The sequence below is a fragment of the Macrobrachium nipponense genome, chromosome 9, assembly GCF_015104395.2.
Source record: "Macrobrachium nipponense isolate FS-2020 chromosome 9, ASM1510439v2, whole genome shotgun sequence".
Lineage (NCBI taxonomy): Eukaryota > Metazoa > Arthropoda > Malacostraca > Decapoda > Palaemonidae > Macrobrachium > Macrobrachium nipponense.
Genome location: NC_061110.1, coordinates 53,745,922 through 53,765,375, shown reverse-complemented (window position 1 = coordinate 53,765,375; position 19,454 = coordinate 53,745,922). Strand labels below are relative to the sequence as shown.

The 19,454-nt window shown below is 40.0% G+C and overlaps 1 protein-coding gene across 4 annotated transcripts in view; it reads right to left on the bottom strand.

Moving 5' to 3' along the window:
- Positions 1–19,454, bottom strand: part of LOC135217977 (signal-induced proliferation-associated 1-like protein 2) — a 273,679-nt gene that overhangs the window by 8,219 nt on the left and 246,006 nt on the right. For all 4 annotated transcript variants that reach the window (XM_064254103.1, XM_064254100.1, XM_064254101.1 and 1 more), the window contains 2 exons: positions 16,907–17,051; positions 15,013–15,793 (listed from right to left, as the gene is read on the bottom strand). In XM_064254103.1, coding sequence (XP_064110173.1) covers positions 15,013–15,793; positions 16,907–17,051 — 926 coding nt within the window. The remainder of the gene's footprint in view (positions 1–15,012; positions 15,794–16,906; positions 17,052–19,454) is intronic.

The following is a 19,454-nucleotide window of genomic DNA, read 5'->3' as shown; positions in this document are numbered from 1 at the left end:
TTCGCTTCGCTCTAGGGGCTCTGCCAAGCTACTACTCCCGCCTCTCACAGGGCTAGGAAGTATTACGCTACGATCTCTACCTTTTTTATGTCGCGCCATCTTAACCCAGACATCATTTGCCTGAAGCAGGGATTGACTTTGGAGCAGGTGTGGCCGGTGCCTCCGTCCTTGTCTCCGCAGGATGCCTCAGCATTGGAATCTATGGCAGCCTTCATGTTGCTCACGGTTTCTTGGCTGGACGTCTGGTCTGTAGTCATTGCCAAGATAGCTTCTGACAGGTCCCCAGAGGGATTGGTGACTGCATCCTCTCTTACCAATCTGTTGCAGTCCGGAGGCAAGGCATTTTCATATATGGCTCACCTCAGTGTTAATTTATGGGCTAACCTTCTGCTGATTAGAATGCGGTAGGCCAGTGTCGGACTGACACCAAAGACAGACTGGTGCGCCAGGCCGTGTCTAAGTCGGAGTCTCGTCCTCGGAGACATCTGGCTCCTCCTCCTCCTTCCCCTGTCCAACAGTAGTCAAGAAGATCGTCGCCTTGTAGGCTGTTGAGGAATTTGAGTTCGTCAGGGCCTTCCCGTTCGACTCGGCCTTGGTCAGAGGGTCAACGTCCCTTTTGCTCTTGTTCCTTTAGGCCAAGAAGGGGCCCAAGGGGCAGAGGAAATGGGGCCCTCGGTATGTTAGGCGCCTCTCCCTCTCCTGTGCCACGGATGGGGTGCCTAGCAGGCCACTGGGCCAAGTGGCAGAGTTATGGGGCGGAGAAGTGGGTGGTAGATACCCTTCGAGTGAGTACCTACTGCCATTCAATTTCTCTCCACCTCTGTTGGACAAATTGCAGCTCACAAAGGCATATCCTCCAGATTCTCTGAAGTTCTTGGCTCTTCGGGAGGAGGTGCAGAAGATGCTGGACAAGGTTGCGATAGAGGAAGTGGTGTGTCTGTCTCAGGGGTTTTACAGTCACATCTTCTTGGTGCTCAAGGTTCGGCTCACAGTGTTCTGAGGTTACAACGCTTTTCAATTATATTTATCAGACATTATTTCCAGGTTTATGAAAAATGCAATAAGAATGCAGTTTACATAGTTTTTAATGCACCCAAAGCATTAAAAGTAAGGTTTTCTTAGGATTTTTTATGATGTTCTGGCTTACGACGATTTTCGGCTTACAATGCGCCTCAAGAACGGAACCCCCGTCGTAACCTGGGGACTGCCTGTACTTCCAAATCCCTGTTCATCCAACGTCCAGGGAATTCCTCTGCTTCTCTCTTAGGAACAAGGTCTTAAGAGTTGAAAGTCCTATGCTTCGGGCTGACAACAGCCCCTCAAGTGTTCACAAGGGTCTTCTCTCGTGTCAAGTTGGGCCCATGCTCAGGGGATCTGTTTGCTGAGGTACCTCGACGATTAGTTGGTCTTGGCAGTTTCCAGGGAAAAGCTGCTGCAGGAGAAGGATCGTCTCCTTCCATATGAGCCCTTGTGTTGCTCATCTGACAGGAACTTGACACTCAAGGCAGTTTTCCTTCTGGCCTTGGCATCTTCCAAGAGGGTAGGAGAGCTCCACAATCTGAGCTATGAGGTGAAGCACGCCAGGGGTTGGGGGTCGTTGTCCTTCAAATTTGTCCCGGAATTCGTGGCCAAGACCCAAAATCCCCCTGTGCACGATGACAGGTTCACTTCGTTTTCCATTCCATTACTGAATGACTTGTGGGTGGCGATACTCAAGAACATTTGTTGTGCCCTGTCCGGGCCCTGCGTTGCTATCTTAAAAGGACTCGGCAACTTGGACCAGGCTGCCGCAGACTTATTGTTAGCACAGGCTGTACAAGAAAGAGGTGTCTAGGAATACTATCTCTTTTTGGATACGGGAAGCCATCAGACAGGCATATTTGTCTCTTGATGTTTCCACCACCATGTCTGTGCAGGTTAGAGTGCATGACATTAGGGGTATTGGTCCCTCTCTGGCTTTCACAAAGAACTTGGCTGCACATAGAGGGCCGAGCGCTGGTACTTTGGTTATGCCAGTCCAATTTTGCCTCTTTCTATCTTAAGGATGTTGCCCACAGATCTGCAGACACATTTTCCCTGGGTACTGTGGTGGCTGCCCAACAGGTTGTGTACTCATAGTTACCCCTAACAGGGCACTTTTGTATCTTTTCTAAGATGATTGTGTGGATGAGAGAATGAGTGAGTTGGCTGGTCTCCTTCTTTCTCTTGTACGTTTCCTTCTTCCTTCGGCTGGGTTAAGGAATAGACACGTCTTTTGCTGGACTGGTCTAATACAACAAGTTAGGTAGTCATACTGATAGTGTGGTCACTTATGCAAATGTCAAACCCTCTATTCGGTAGCATATGCTCCACTCCTAGGCAAGGAGGAGTTGAGAGTAGTACAAACCCTGGTGTGTTGGTATGTTGTTAAACAGTCAAAGTTTCTCTTTGGTTCCTGATACAATGGTTCTCCCATATATCATTGTACATCACTCAGGGTCTGAGTAGTTAGATATCAATTTATCTAGCTTCTCAACGGGCTTCAGTCCCTCTCCATTAGTCATTTCTTCTGGAAGCTGGACTGGTGGGTAGGCCCCCGCCTGGTTGAGGATGTCTTGTACCTCCCTCAAAGTATGAGTCTATCCTATTGTTAAGACCGAAGGTTTGTTCGTGTATGAAGAAATGACAAATTTTCTAAGACAATATACCGCCCGCCTCTAGCCGCCCCTCTGTTTGTTAAGACGTCCTGAGTTGGGAAAGACTGATGCATGATCGTGGGTGAATGGTCTTCGACCATCCTTCACCCAATCTACGCATGCGTTGCCAGATATCACAAGACTCCTTGCTTTCATCTGTTTTTTAACCAGATCCAGCTGGGCGCTAGAAATTATCCTATTGTTAAGACCTCAGGTTTGTACCTATGAAAAATACAAATTGTCTTAGAAAATTTGTAATTTTTTTTACTAAAATCATATTGTATGTACTATATCGTATTACAATATATGAACACAATGATGAAGTGCCATTTGCATTCTGGTTTTGTTTACAGCCTTAAAATAATCAGCTAATTGCATTTTACCGATATCATCGTCTTTAGTTGCCAAATGGAACTTGATTCAGAGATACATTCCTTTCATAAATTATCAAAGCTTGGTTTAACATAGCCAATTCTATATCATGTTTTTCATACATACATCGCCTAAAAGGAAAACCAATGTTTTGGTTTCATCGCCATTATTACCAAACAACCGCTAATAACAATTCAATAATGAACAATTAACATTCATATGATTGAATTGTTCTAAACAGTTACAAACAGCTTTGCGAGCTGCCTCACTTGATGTTTGCTGCAATTTTGTTATAAAAGGATTGGGGAGCATGAAAATGGAGTCTCATAAAATAATTTAAAAAATGCCATGTCTGGTACCGAAGAGGATTTGTATGACATGGATGACAAAGCCAAAGTCGAAGTCGACTCGTCAGAACCAGACTGGAATCCCTATGATGGTGGCACATGAGATTAATCTTGTGATATGTATTAGAAACTTTTAATGAAAAATGAATATACTGTTATCCTTAATGTTATCACTATCGTAATTACACTACCATTGAAATTTCTAAAAGGATACCGAAAGATTGCTGTGAGAGCAACGATAACTTAATGTTTACATTTTCTCTGCTGGGATTGCATAAATAAGAGTTTGTTTCATTGATTTAGAATTATTCCTCAGATAGGCCATTTCTTCTGAAGATATGCCAATAATATATATAGTGGAAATAGTATTATTACCTTTATTATGAGTTCATTTCATAATGTGAATCTTCATGTACGTTGGTGGTTAGGCTATAGCACCGAGGCCAAAGCTAGCCTAGAGACACACATCTTAAAATTCAAGGGTTGAATTTTAGAACTGTAATATACGACAATCCCCAATTTTTAAGAGTGGATTTTAGAATTTAAAGGTTGTCTTGTATGCAAATTACAGTATATATATATATATATACTATATATATATATATATTATCTATATATATATAATATGATATATATAATATTATATATAATATATATAAATATATAATATAACCCTAATATATATATATATTATATATTATAATATATATATAATAATATAATATATATATATATATATATATACTATATATATATATAATATATTATATATATATATATAATATAATCTATACATATATCCATATAATATATATATAATATATATTATATATATATATATATAGTATATATTATATATTAATATTAAATATGTATATATATAATATATATATATATATATTATATATAAGTATATATATATATATATATACTATATAGTATATAAAGGTATAAGGAACCACAAGGAAAATAAACAACGGGGTGTCTGCAAGATCTTTCGACTCAACTTTCTTTACTCAGCTGAGTAAAGGACGTTGAGTCGAAAGATCTTGCAGAAACTCCGATGTTTATTTTTCCGTCGTGGCTTATACCTTTATTTATGGATTTATCACGTTCCAAACTTTCATGATTCAGTTTTATATATATATATACATACAGTAGTCCCCCCGTATTCGCAGGGGATGCGTACCAGACGCCCCCGTTAATAGTTAGAACCCGCGAATGTTTAGAACCCCTAAGAACACGCTAAAAACAGCCTATTTTGTTAGTTAAAACTCAAGAAAAACCCACTAAAAATTTTCATACTTGGTTTTTTAACAGTTTTATCACAAAAAGTGCATTTTATGATGAAATTGATAAAAAAAACCCAGGAATTTGTGGATATTTCTCATAGAATAATGCCGCGAATGTGTGAATTTTCTGCAAATAATGCGGGGAAACGTTCCCGAGAGAAAACCCCAAAATATAGAGAAAAATACTATATTTCAGAGACTGCTGTCTCCTTCTTTGGGTCGATGAATGAGAAAAGTTTACAGAAAAGGTGGTATTTATACCAAGAGATCCATCCACAGGTAAGCCAATTTAGGTCACTCCCACTGATAATCTTCCTTTAATGAAAATCTTGTCGATCACATCTGAATCCCATGCTCCTTTTGAGATGTTCATTACTACCTTCCTCTCTTTAATTAAGGCCGATTCCACTATTTGACTCTTGTACCAGCAGTTGCTGCTATAAATTGTATGTGACAAATTCCAGTTTATTCTATGGTTATGTTCATTTATATGGTTGAAAACAACTGAGTTCTGTTGTCCATACCTAACTGACCGTTTGTGTCGTATTAATCTCTGGGGAAGTGATTTCCCTGTAAATCCGATGTAAGATTGGTCACAGTCCTGGCATGGGATTTCCTAAACGCCTGTGTCCTTGGGGGATGTCTTTTGTTGGACGTTAATCAGGGATTTGGCTAGGGTGTTTGGGTAAGTAAATGCAAAACGGTGAGATTTTCCGAGGGTCTGAGTCACCGTCTCAATCTTCCCCAGGTGTGGAATTTTTATTTTATTGTTGGGTGTATCTCTGGTCTTGTCTTGAGGGGGTCAGTATAAAATTACGCTTGCTTTGTGAATTGCTCTCTCAATTATATGGTCAGGATACTTTAAAAACAAAATTTGCTTACGAATTAGTTCAAATTCTTTTTCCAGGAAATCTGTACCATGTATATACCGTATATTTCGTATAAAAGATGACCTTTAAATCCTAAAATTCACCCCCAAAAATTGGGAGTCGCCATATACTACAATTCGAAAAATCAAACCTTGAATTCATAGTGTATCTGTAGACGTGCCTCGCCCTCGGTCTCAGTGCTATAGCCTAACCGCCAACATACATGAAGATTCACATTATGAAATAACTGATAATAAAGGTAACAATACCATTTTCACCTTACATAATATTGGCATATCTTCATAACAAATAGCCTATCTGAGGAATAATTCTAAATCAATATATAATATATATATATATATCCATTGATATATAAGATCTATATATATATATATAGTATATATATATATATATAATATATATATATATATATATAATGTTATATATATATACTAAATGTCTTATCACATCACCATGATTCATATACTACTATATGCATTAAGCTACAAATGTCCTTATTATCTAATTCGCCTACCTGAAACTAATAAATTTTAATATATGTTGACCGAAGGGGAATTTTGTATTTGTTAACAATTTTGTCGGCTCACCGGTGCGAACCTAGTAACCAAGAAATCAGGATGTACAGTGAAGCGCTTTTAACCATACAGCTATCATATGTGTGTGTGTGATAGTATAATATATATATATATGTATGTATGTATGTATGTATATATATATATATATGTATATATATAGTATATATATATATATATATATATATATATTATATATATATATATATATATATATATATATATATATATATATATATATATATATATATATGAGTGGTATAAATGTTATGTTACAACAGAATTCCATCTAATCAAATGAACCGATAAAAATGCCAAATTATAGAAAATAAGTACTTTATTTCAGAGACTGCTGTTTCTCTCTTCAGGTAGGTAATGAATGAGAAAAGTTACAGAAAAGGCAGTATTTATACCAAGAGATCCACCCACACGTAAGCCATTTAACTAGGTCACCCCCGTTGATGATTTCTTTTAATTTTCTTAAGCATTGGTTGAAGGAAGATTTTATCTATGATATCTGAATCTGAGGCACTCTTTGTGATGTTCATTACCTCTTTTTGTTTAATCAATTTAGACTCCACCATTTGGCTTTTGTACCGTCATTTGCTGCTATAAATTATATGTGACCAATTCCAATTTATTCTGTGGTTATGGTTATTTATATAGTTAGAAATAGCTGAGCTCTGTTGTCCATATCTAATTGACTGTTTATGTTGTATTAATCTAAGGGGAAGTGATTTTCCTGTAAAGCCAATCTTACATTGGCTTTACAGAAAAACCACTCCCCCAGAGATTGATACATCATAATATCATATTTGTATGTATGTATGTATGTATGTATGTATGTATGTGTATATGTGTATATATATATATATATATATATATATATATATATATATATATATATATATATATATATATATGTATATGTATATGTATATATATATATATAGATATATATATATATATATATATATATATATATATATATATATATATAATATATATTGCTACGCTATAGAACGCCTCGCCTTCCCAGCAGAGTTTTAGTGATATTTAATTATAAAAGTAGCAGCCATGCCTTCTCCTGAAGCGACTGTTGTTGGGAGAGTGGGGTATGTCGTAGGAAGATATTTCCGGTCTGACGGAAGCTTAGGGTAAGAGAGGCAAGTCACAAGAGTAGCTAGGCTTCGAGATGGATTTTAGGGACTTCTACAATAAGACCTATTTCCTTCCCAATTTGCTGGCGTTGTGTTTACCACCTTTCAGGCGATGCTCGAGGCGGTCTTTGGAAGCACCCCGTGAATTCGAAAACAACCAGTATCGCTCTCAGTCAACTGCAGTCGGTAGTCCAGGACAGATGTCCACCCGGCCAGCCTCCCAAAATTAGGCCTACCCACGACGTACTGGTGGACACGAACCCCAGACCTGAACAGAGGTCAGGCCGCATTCTTCTACAAGGATACACTGAATATTGCATAAAGGTACGTCTGAAAGTGTAAACTTCAACCCAGCACCTTTTACTACCATAAGACTCTTGCTAAATTCATTTTCAATTCTCATTTTTACCCCTTCTACATCAAAAGCCCTTTGTCCTCATCGGGCCCACGTGCTCCTCCCCTTTGTGACTTGTTAAAGACCAAGCTTTCGTGCATACCTCAGTGAACCATTCGAGTTTACCTTCCCCAATGTTAGAGAATTAATCAGCCTTAATCAAAGCAAGAAGTCATTTTTCCTTTTATCTTGTTTAATCTGGGATTCTTTTCCAGATTCCATGAGTCACGTGCCGTCTCTCTGCCCGCAAGTGTGCATTACCCCAAGTGTATGAAAACCAGCTTAACAGCTCCAATGGAGCATCATTTACCTTTTCTCCAGCCCAGCACGGGGCACCTTTCCGTTTTGAGTAAACTAAATAGCTGTTTAAGTAACGAGCTGAGTTTTCTGGCGACCGCCTTCCGCCCTCTAAAGAAATTAATAATAACTGTCAGTTTACGGTAAGTTAAAGCAATTCCCTCTTGAAATCCCTCAATCACTTCCGTTTACGTATCTAGCCTCTCTCAAGGCCCGCTATATACGTAACATTGGCGAATCTTGCCTGGATTGAACCTAGCTTGCTTAAAAAAAGCTTGTAAATCGCGTTATCCGTTGTAAAACGTAAACTGTAAATTATTTTACAAAAAGCAAATCAAGCACACTTGCAGGGAAAGAAGACACACTGACTCACGGTAAGGTATCCCATTCATTAATATGATTATTCTGTAACCAATGTTAGCTTAAGGTACGTTTAAGTATTTTTTATTGTTGAAGTGGTCAAAAGAGCGTAGGTAGAAATCTTATTATTGTAACGGCGAACGCGCCAGTGCTTTATTTTAGCGGCGAGCAAACAATTTGCCCCGCGAATTCTCTGTTACGTTGTGCTGTCCTCGTAGGAGCTCACACGAAAACGTGTGCAGATAGATGCCAGAAAGGACCAGATCAAACTAGGAAGTGCTTTGCCAGGGTTTATTGCTGTATTAGAAAGCCTAGCTAGTTAGGAGTGTTTTACTAATAGTTACGGCAAAAGAAGTGTACAATTCTTTTGTCTGTGATATGTTAGGGAATCCATTTTTAACTAGTTTTTCATTCCAAGTGTTTGGTAAACCGCTACCTCTCAGCTAATTCAGCTTAGTAAGCTCTTAGCGCCTGCGCGGTGTCTCAACCAGCCTTCGTTTTCGCTCACAGCGCAGCCCATGTTTGTTATCTCTTTCAGAATTATCTAAACCATTTAAGAAAAGTAACGTAAGTCTCAAAGTTTTAAACGAAATAATATCAATCTCGGTACTAGTATCTATCGTCCTGCCAGAGAAATTAACGTAATTCGTCTTGAATAAGAAAGTAGAATTTTGTGTTGTAAATTGCCTTCGCATTTACAGAGAATCAGCTGATTCGCCATCAATGCTAGCACACCGTGGTGCTAACACGCTCTTCTCGCCTCACGTGTTTCACCTCGCATCGCTCACTCGCGCGCTGAGCGAAAATTTTCATTTCACTTAACGTAACCTCATTTACAATTGTTTGCTAACATCGTTTTAAAATCCTTACCGTCATTTTTCACTTGTCCTTACGTAAAGTTAACGTAAATCTTAAAAGTAGAGTAAATTACAAGAATTGTTAACGTAAAACGCGTCTTTGTAAAATTCATATCGCAACGCAAATCATTTCATAAGCGCAAGCCGCTAACATTAACGTAAACATCGTTCACCGCGAGCGCGTTATCATTTTTCATAAAACGTTATCAAAAGCAATTCTTTCACAAAAAACGTTAATGTAAGTAGATAATTTAACGCAAGTTGCGTCATATTAAAAAACGAACATTAGTAGTTCAATTCAAAATATAATGGTAGTTCATTCATATATCATTTTTCACCCAATCTCCGGGAGAGAGAGAGAGAGAGCGAGAAAACCAGAACCCAGTATTCACGAAGCCAAGAGTACTACATCTTACCATTAATTATAGCATGCCGAATTAACCTTATTTTAGTCTCTTGTGTCTTTCCATTTACACAGTGTGATACGTACGCGCATGTGTCCATTGCAGTTTGCAAACATTTATTTATTTCATTTACCGAGTACTTCAGTCGAGGGACTGAGCATTTCAATTATCATTACCTGTCGTTGCCCGAGTGGTCTTGTTCATTTTTTATCACAAAAGACTTGCGTATACCGCAAGCACAATTTGCACAGTGTGCCACGCAATTCATTATTCAGACAGGGAAGTCGTTTACCAGTTTAAGGACTGGCCACCACCAGTGCACGTCAGTCTTACCATTTCACAGTGCCACTAATCTTGACACACTGTCCATCGACTGGCTGCTGAAGTACTCCCACCTTTTACTTTCTCTCCTCCACCATTACACTCTGCCATTGAGGCAGTGCCATTTCACCTTCAGTATATCTAAGTATACTGCATGTAGTGTCCGGGACACACCAGCACGATACCAGTGCTCCAAGGAACGCCTCCATAAATGCCATTGCACCTGTACAGGCCGTACAGGTAGCCATTAAACCTGCGTGTCCGTCCTTACGGAACGCCCAAGTAACTAGTGTGTCCATGTACAAGGGTCAGTGATCCTTCGGAACACTCAACAAAGGGAACGCCTCCCGAAGCGCCGCAATACCAGCCCTAAGTGCTGACAAACCTGCGTGTCCGTCCTTACGGAATGCCCAATTCATTAATGTCCGTGTACAAGGGTCAGTGATCCTTCGGACCAATCAAGGGAACGCCTCCCGAAGTGCCATCGCACCTGTACAGACGTACAGGTAGCCCTATACCTGCGTGTCCGTCCTTACGGAACGTCCAATTCATTAAAGTATCCGCCATTTTGGATCACTGAACCAAGGAACGCCTCCTCATAAGTGCTGTGCACCTGTATTGGACCTACAGGTAGCCCATTCCAACGATCTCCCAAGTTGGGAACGCCCGTAAGTGTGAACGTACGCCGCACACTGCATTCGATTTTTTTCACCTCATCAGAAGGTGCCATTCACAAAGTGCCACCGAGCACCCAGTCTTTTCAGACTTTTTCCTTACCACGTCGCAGAACCCATTTCCAAGTGAGTGCCACTTTCCACAGTAGGCACTCCCATTCCATCCATTTACCCTTCCTGGTCATTATTATCATTTTCATCCGAGCCTCTACTGCAGCCTAAGGGAAATGTCTTCCCCTGCTTCCCGCGACTTCTTTGCCAGAGAGCTAGAGAAGCTCGGAGCCCTCATAACTCTGGGCAAGGAGGCTGGTTACACTGGACCAGCACTTGACCAGTGGATAAAGACGCAGCAGGCTGCCGCACGCCTGCAAGAAAAGAAAGTAAGAGAAAACCAGAGACAAGCCAGAGAAGCAGAAAGGAAGGCAAGGGAAGAGGAGCGAAAGCATGAGCTCGCTCTCAAGGAGAAGGAACTCGACATCAAGCGGGAGAAGGCCCGTAAGGAGAGTATCCTAGCTCAAGCCACTCTGCCAGCTTCCAGCCCTGCACCCACTGTCTCTCTTAGTCCCGCCGTCTCTGGTCAGCCTGACATCCTTTCGATTTGCGAGCCTGGTCCTGATCCAGTGCCCGAGATAGAAATTTCTTCCGCACCATCTCAGCCTCTTACCCTTTTACCGCCTACCTCCTCCCTTTTGGAAGAGGTAAGCCCACCAGTTAACCCCGGACTTGTTTCCGAGGGCGATTCAACGGAGGATTCCTTAACCTCCCTACCTCAAATCACTGCCAGAGAGGACTTTTCACCTGTGCCAGAGCACACTGCCAGCCTTGGTGACTCCACAGATTCGCAACCTGTGGGGCCATCTCGGCCTTACCATCCAGTGCCAGGGAAGAGGTTCTGGAACACGTTCTGCCGAGACTGTGGCCGCAAGGGTCACATGTCTGCCAACTACGGAGGGTGCGCAAATTTTAATATTCCTGCCATCGCAATGGCCGTTACTAATCCTTCTTCACTAGGACCCCCAGCTAAGGGCCCTATAACCGTCGCACCCCTCCAAAGCCATTATCAGCCAAGCCACGTCAGAGCCTACGACGACTCTGGCGCTCAAATCTCCCTGATACGGGAAGATCGAATCCCCCGAGGGGCTAATATTGACAGACGTCAACTGATAACCATTGAAGGCATCAATCATATTAAACTGATCCTTCCGACCGTACAATTGAGAGTCACCAGACCTCGTTTCTCCAAAGTATGTACTCTTGCAGTTGCAAGCTACATTCCAGGAGGTTACGACCTCCTCCTAGGGCAAGACATGAAGTCTCCCTCACCGTTCAAGAAGCCTAGGGGTCCTAACCCCACAACAAATCACTCCAAGACAAGGAGTCATCGAAATTCTACTTCCTCCAGGAAGTACGTCCACCAACAGTCTCCCCCGTTACCAAGGAGGGAGATTGACCAATCGCAGTTCCGTTGCAAAACCTGTAACGTAATAGGGCACTCTACTAATTGGCCTGGGTGCCCTAGCCGACTACCAGCAGCAGACAATGTCCATTTTCCACAAGGCTTAGCCTTCAACAAGAGACAGGAGCCTCTGTCTCCCATTTCCAAGGGCACGCTGAGAGGTATTGCACCTCCGGTACCCGCCACAGGTCCAGTCGACCTCAACTCTCTGCCAGTGCCAAGCTCCGTCCAGCCTGGACGTAGAGCCACCACCGAACTTGACTTCTGCGCCTGGCCCCGAGCTAGTGCTGGCGCCTAACCTAACCAAGGATCCTCCAACAGGCATGGAGCTTACCGCAGCCCATGGCCAACCCAAGGTCCATGAGTCTTCTTCACCCTCACCACTGTCGCCCGAGGATGAACCTCCGGCAGACCTAACCTTCATACCTCCTCTGGAAAACCAGGAACTGCCCGACCAGGAGTCAGCCGGAGTGAGGGCCTCCCCTGCAGTAGGTTCCACCTCTACGACGGTTGCTGCAGATACCGAAGTAGGGTGTTCTCCTGCAATCCCTCAGGCTACCACTGCCTCTGCTCCTGCCGGCGTTTCTGGTCTTTCCCCAGAGTCGGTGCCTCCGTCTACTCCTAGGACTGGTATAGCCAGGTCCTGGAGGAATAAGAAGAAGAAGAAGAAGGGACGTAACCAATCATTAACATATTAACAAAAAGAGCCACATGCTCTCCTTGACACCTGTGCCCGAGGTACAGTGTCGCATTCATTTGCAGAATGATCCTGGCACCTACCCAGAGAGGTAAGCCAGCCTGATCTCTGCCAGTAGCACTAACCCTCTAACCCCTAGCCATTGTAATACTAACCCTCACTTAAATATAATTACCTCATTGCATTTCCCTCCTGGTCAATTAACCACTCATCATCCCCATGCATCATTACCTCTCATTATGTATTTTAACAATTCCGGCGACACATTACTGCTGTGCGTACCACACTCTGGAATGATTGCGTCTCCATTTAACTGTATTGAGTAGGTTAGGCTAATGATTTAGTACCAGGGCATTAGGTTAGTAGCAAGTAGAATTTTCAAGTAACCTTTTCCTAGGGTAGAGTAGACTGTCGTCACAAGACAACCCGTAGTTATTACTTAGGCTAGACTACATTACTCCATTAAGTTAGTACACTTAGCATCTTTGCCTATAAGTTAGGTAGGCATTGTAGTCAGCCGTATCGCTGCTCAAAAAACTTCAAGTTAGAGTAGGAGAACTAGGTCGTCGAGGCGATCAACTTATTTAAGCCAAGACCTTCACGCCCGAAAGGGGTGAATGCCTTCTTAACAGGGGGAGCTGCTACGTCTATAGAACGCCTCGCCTTCCCAGCAGAGTTTTAGTGATATTTAATTATAAAAGTAGCAGCCATGCCTTCTCCTGAAGCGACTGTTGTTGGGAGAGTGGGTTATGTAGTAGGGAAGATATTTTCCGGTCTGACGGAAGCTTAGGGTAAGAGAGGCAAGTCACAAGAGTAGCTAGGCTTCGAGATGGATTTTAGGGACTTCTACAATAAGACCTATTTTCCTTCCCAATTTGCTGGCGTTGTGTTTACCACCTTTCAGGCAATGCTCGAGGCGGTCTTTGGAAGCCCCGTGATTCGAAAACAACCAGTATCGCTCTCAGTCAACTGCAGTCGGTAGTCCAGGACAGATGTCCACCCGGCCAGCCTCCCAAAATTAGGCCTACCCACGACGCACTGGTGGACACGAACCCCAGACCTGAACAGAGGTCAGGCCGCATTCTTCTACAAGGATACACTGAATATTGCATAAAGGTACGTCTGAAAGTGTAAACTTCAACCCAGCACCTTTTACTACCATACGACTCTTGCTAAATTCATTTTCAATTCTCATTTTTACCCCTCTACATCAAAAGCCCTTTGTCCTCATCGGGGGGCCACGTGCTCCCCTTTGTGACTTGTTAAAGACCAAGCTTTCGTGCATACCTCAGTGAACCATTCGAGTTTACCTTCCCCAATGTTAGAGAATTAATCAGCCTTAATCAAAGCAAGAAGTCATTTTTCCTTTTATCTTGTTTAATCTGGGATTCTTTTCCAGATTCCATGAGTCACGTGCCGTCTCTCTGCCCGCAAGTGTGCATTACCCCAAGTGTATGAAAACCAGCTATAACAGCTCAATGGAGCCATCATTTACCTTTTCTCCAGCCCAGCACGGGCCTTTTAGTAAATAAATAGCTTTAAGTAACGAGCGAGTTTCTGGCGACCTTCCCTCTAAAGAAATTAATAATAACTATCAGTTTACGGTAAGTTAAAGCAATTCCCTCTTGAAATCCCTCAATCACTTCCGTTTACGTATCTAGCCTCTCTCAAGGCCCGCTATATACGTAACAATATATAATATAATATTATATATATATATATATATATATATATATATATATATAGTATATATATCTATATATATATATTATATATATATATATAGTACACATAAAATGTGGTTTGATTCATGAATTCATTTTTGAAAAACAAACATTTGAAAAGTGCGGGCAATCGCTCATCTCACATGGGTGCATTTGGGTCACTAGAAACTGAATAATAAATCAATATCTCAAAGACTAAAATGGTTTGGACTAGTCATGAAGGAATAGGGAATAGTTTACTGAAAAAAAATATGAAAGTAGGATGACTCATGGTAAAATATAAAAGTATGAATATGTACATTGAAAATCAAAGAAAGGACATGGGTGAAGATCTTGACATGATGCAAATTTAAGCAGAAAGTACAAAAGACAGGACAGAATGGAGAACTTGCTCCACATCTAAGTCCACAAGGGAAAAACTGATATAAAAAATGTAATAATAAAGATAATGAAGAGCATCTGAACAAGTTATTATAGTCTGCGACACAAAACACATATGTAACCAATTTAAAATACTAACCTTTCTTGAGAAGTCTGTGTTGGATGAATGGCAACAGGTGGTTGCTGATCATAGTTTCCAACATTCTTCTGATCTAAACGTTGATCACTAATTGTGGCTGGGCTGGAGGTTGCAGAAGAGTTCGAAATCACAGTTGCTGGCCTGGCTGTTAGAACAACAACTTCTGGTACTTCTGTACGGCTCGAACTATTTTGGTTACCACTTGAATTGGTAGGGGATGGTGTGGTTGTATGTTGCTGTTGAACGTTCCCCCCACTCTGATAATTACGATAATGGCCTCCACCACACTGTGTTGGAACTATTGGTCCCTGGTTATGACTAACAACATTTGGCTTACAGGACGATATTTGCGGCTGATTCTGTTTATCACTGCTTGAACTGTTGCTCCCAGACTTTAACGATAAGCGATCTAAAGAACTATTGTTATTAGTACCTTGACTTCCTTGAGATGAAGATCCAGCAACATTACCTGGGACTCCGAGACTTACGCTGTATGCTCTTGGCCGATCAGCAATCGTGTTCTCTTTGGACAAGGTAGATTCAACATCTGATATATAATCAGGATTGATGAGTCTAAAAAGTTCCTCTTGTAAACTTGAAGACCCTAAATTAGCTGAATTCCGGTGACTATTCTTTCTGGGTGTTGCAGCTTGACGCAAACGAGCTTCTGTGCCAACTGTACGAGGTGACTGGTTTCTAGATGATGCTGATGAAGGAGTTGTGTTACCACCTTTGACTCGACGTTTACTGTGAGGTGAACCACTGCTGCCAGATAACTCATCTGATGAATACAAAAATATCAGTTATGAGACTGCTTATACTCTAATAAACAAATACTAAGAGTAAATCTTTTTATTAATTATGCCAAACCTGCTTTTTTATTAGTCACAACTACAGGCAGTTCATTTCATCTGTTCACTCACGGGTGAAGATGTGGCACACGCACATGGGTGGCACGTGATTGGCTGACAATCAATGTTTCCGATATCACTGGCTTACTGTGATTAAATATCAAAATATTTCTCCAATAACATATTCGAATGTTTATATAAAGAAAACTTACTCTTTCTGATATGAATCATATACTCTTCAACTTGTATTCCTAATACATACCAAAATAAGCACAAATGAGTCAAGATTGTATCGAACAACCTACTTAGATCAAACAGTAACAAATGATGAGCTTTCAGTAATTATGACTTATCTCATTTATATAGCCCTGATGAAACTATATACATATACTGGAAAAAGAAGTGAAGGGATAATTTATGAATCCCTGAAAATATTTTCACATCATAATGTCAAAAATCCTTAATGTTACTTTTATTTCTTAACTGCAAAGCACTCACTGAGAAGTGATACAAAATAGAAAATAAAAATGAATGAAAGTAAAACTGGGTAATACAGTCTGAGAAAATCTGTGAGCTGTATGTTGATAAACACAATAACTGATCCAGACTGCCAGCTTTGAAAGTGATGGAAAAAGATACATTGGCACAATTCACTGGAACGAGTTCATTCTTCTTCTTAAGTCTGGGATTAATGCATACACATGACTAGGGAATTCAAAAGTACTGGCATTGTGGAAAAAATATACCCCAAATGACTTTGTTGATGAGTTTGTTAAGGGTTTAATACTTAAGCTTCATAATCAAGGAATATAACTTAGTATGCTACTCTTATAACTACTGGTAAATGTAGCAAGGATCTTCTCCCACACCCCTGGATTTGTAAGATCGTACAGTAATGTTTGCATGAATGATGTACAGTATTTTGAGAACTGTGATCTCATGTTTACCAGGGAATGAATGTACATTCTTACAGCAAAATCCACTAATACCCAATGTTATAATTATGCACACCTCATCATACATACAAAAGTGATGACACATACCTTCACTACGTGTTGGACATAAACGTTCGGTGGAAGAATTATTTTCTTCTTGTCCAGGTAATCGTGCATTGCTGCTGTTTGGAAGGCTGGATGATCTGACATTGCCGTTTAACCTCTCATTTCTCCATGCAATATATTCATTTACCTGAAAATTGGTCACACTAATCTTTATCATGTACAGAGCTGCACAGTTTAAAGGCAATTTCAATTTTTTTTAAATAACTGTTTTATACATACAAACATACTACTTTACAAAAGTCTTGCTGATGGTCTAAGCAGGCACAAGACCAAACTCACTCACTAATTATACATAAGCAAAGTGGTAGCCAATAGATTCTCATTCTTTTGAAGAGCAACACACTAACTTACCTAGACACCTATTGCCACAACTACAAAAAGCTGAATGTAGGATGATACTTCAAGTATACATTTGGTATTGGAACTTTCAAAATAGGCGGTTATAAGCATTTTTAAAGGGGGTTCCAAGTATTTGCGGATTCTAGCTATTCGTGGGGGGTTCTGGAATTTAGTTATGTGACTTGCTTCACCACAGGAATTTAGTTATGTGACTTGCTTCACAACAAGAATTTAGTTATGTGACTTGCTTAACAACAAGAATTTAGTTATGTGACTTACTTCACAAGAATTTAGTTATGTGACTTACTTCACCACAAGAATTTAGTTATGTGACTTGCTTCACCACAGGAATTTAGTTATGTGACTTGCTTCACCACAGGAATTTAGTTATGTGACTTGCTTCACCACAAGAATTTAGTTATGTGACTTGCTTCACCACAAGAATTTAGTTATGTGACTTGCTTCACCACAAGAATTTAGTTATGTGACTTGTTCACAACAAGAATTTAGTTATGTGACTTGCTTCACAACAAGAATTTAGTTATGTGACTTGCTTCACCACAGGAATTTAGTTATGTGACTTGCTTCACAACAAAAATTTAGTTATATGACTTGCTTCAACACAGGAATTTAGTTATGTGACTTGCTTCACAACAAGAATTTAGTTATGTGACTTGCTTCACAACAAGAATTTAGTTATGTGACTTGCTTCACAACAAGAATTTAGTTATGTGACTTGCTTCACAACAAGAATTTAGTTATGTGACTTGCTTCACCACAGGAATTTAGTTATGTGACTTGCTTCACAACAAGAATTTAGTTATGTGACTTGCTTCACAACAAGAATTTAGTTATGAGACTTGCTTAACAACAAGAATTTAGTTATGTGACTTACTTCACAACAAGAATTATGTGACTTACTTCACCACAAGAATTTAGTTATGTGACTTGCTTCACCACAGGAATTTAGTTATGTGACTTGCTTCACAACAACAATTTATTTATGTGACTTGCTTCACAACAAGAATTTAGTTATGTGACTTGCTTCACCACAGGAATGTAGTTATGTGACTTGCTTCACAACAAGAATTTAGTTATGTGACTTGCTTCACAACAGGAATCTAGTTATGTGACTTTGCTTCACAACAAGGAATTTAGTTAGTGACTTTTGCTTTCACCACAGGGAATTTAGTGTGACTTGCTTCACCACAAGGAATTTTATTTAGTGACTTGATTTCAACCACCAGAAATTTAGTTATGTGACTTGCTTCACAACAAGAATTTAGTTATGTGACTTGCTTCACCACAGGAATTTAGTTATGAGACTTGCTTCACAAACAAGGAATTTAGTTTTGTGACTGCTTCCACACCAACAAGGAATTTAGTTAATTTAACTTTGCTTCACAACAAAGGAAATTTTTTAGTTATTTGCACTTGCTTCAACCAAGGGAATTTTAGTTATTGTTGACTTGCTTCACCAACAAGGGAATTTTAGTAATGTGACTTGCTTCACCAACAAGAATTGTTAAGTTATGGACTTTGCGTTAGTTAATTTTATTGACTTGCTTCACAACAAAGAATTTAGACAATTTCAAGGAAATTTAGTGTAGCTTGCTTCACACCACAGAATTATATTTGTTACCTTGTACAACAAGAATTTAGTTTTGTACTTGCTTCACCACAGGAAATTGAAGTTATTGTGACGTTGCTCACAACAGAATTTAGTTTATGTGACTTGCTTCACCAACAAGAATTTAGTTATGACTTTGGCTTACGTATTTATGACTTGCTTCACAACAAGAAATTTTTAGTGTGACTTGCTTCCAACAACACATGAATTTAGTTATTGTTCTTGCTTCACAACAAGAATTTAGTTAAATTGACTTGCTTCAACCACAAGGGAATTTAGTGTAATCGTGACTTGCTTCACCAGAGGAATTTAGTTATGTTTGTGACTTGCTTCACAACCCCGAATTTTAGTATGTGTATCTTACTTTCACCAAACAAGAATTTAGCTTATGTGAATTACTTTCACAACAAGTAATTTTGTTATGCTTGACTTACTTTTCACCAACAAGGAATTTAAGTTTATCGTTGACTGTGCTTTCACCACAGGGAATTTAGTTATGTTGGACTTTGCTTCACCACAAGAATTTTAGGTTAAGTGACTGCTTTCAACCAACAAGGAATT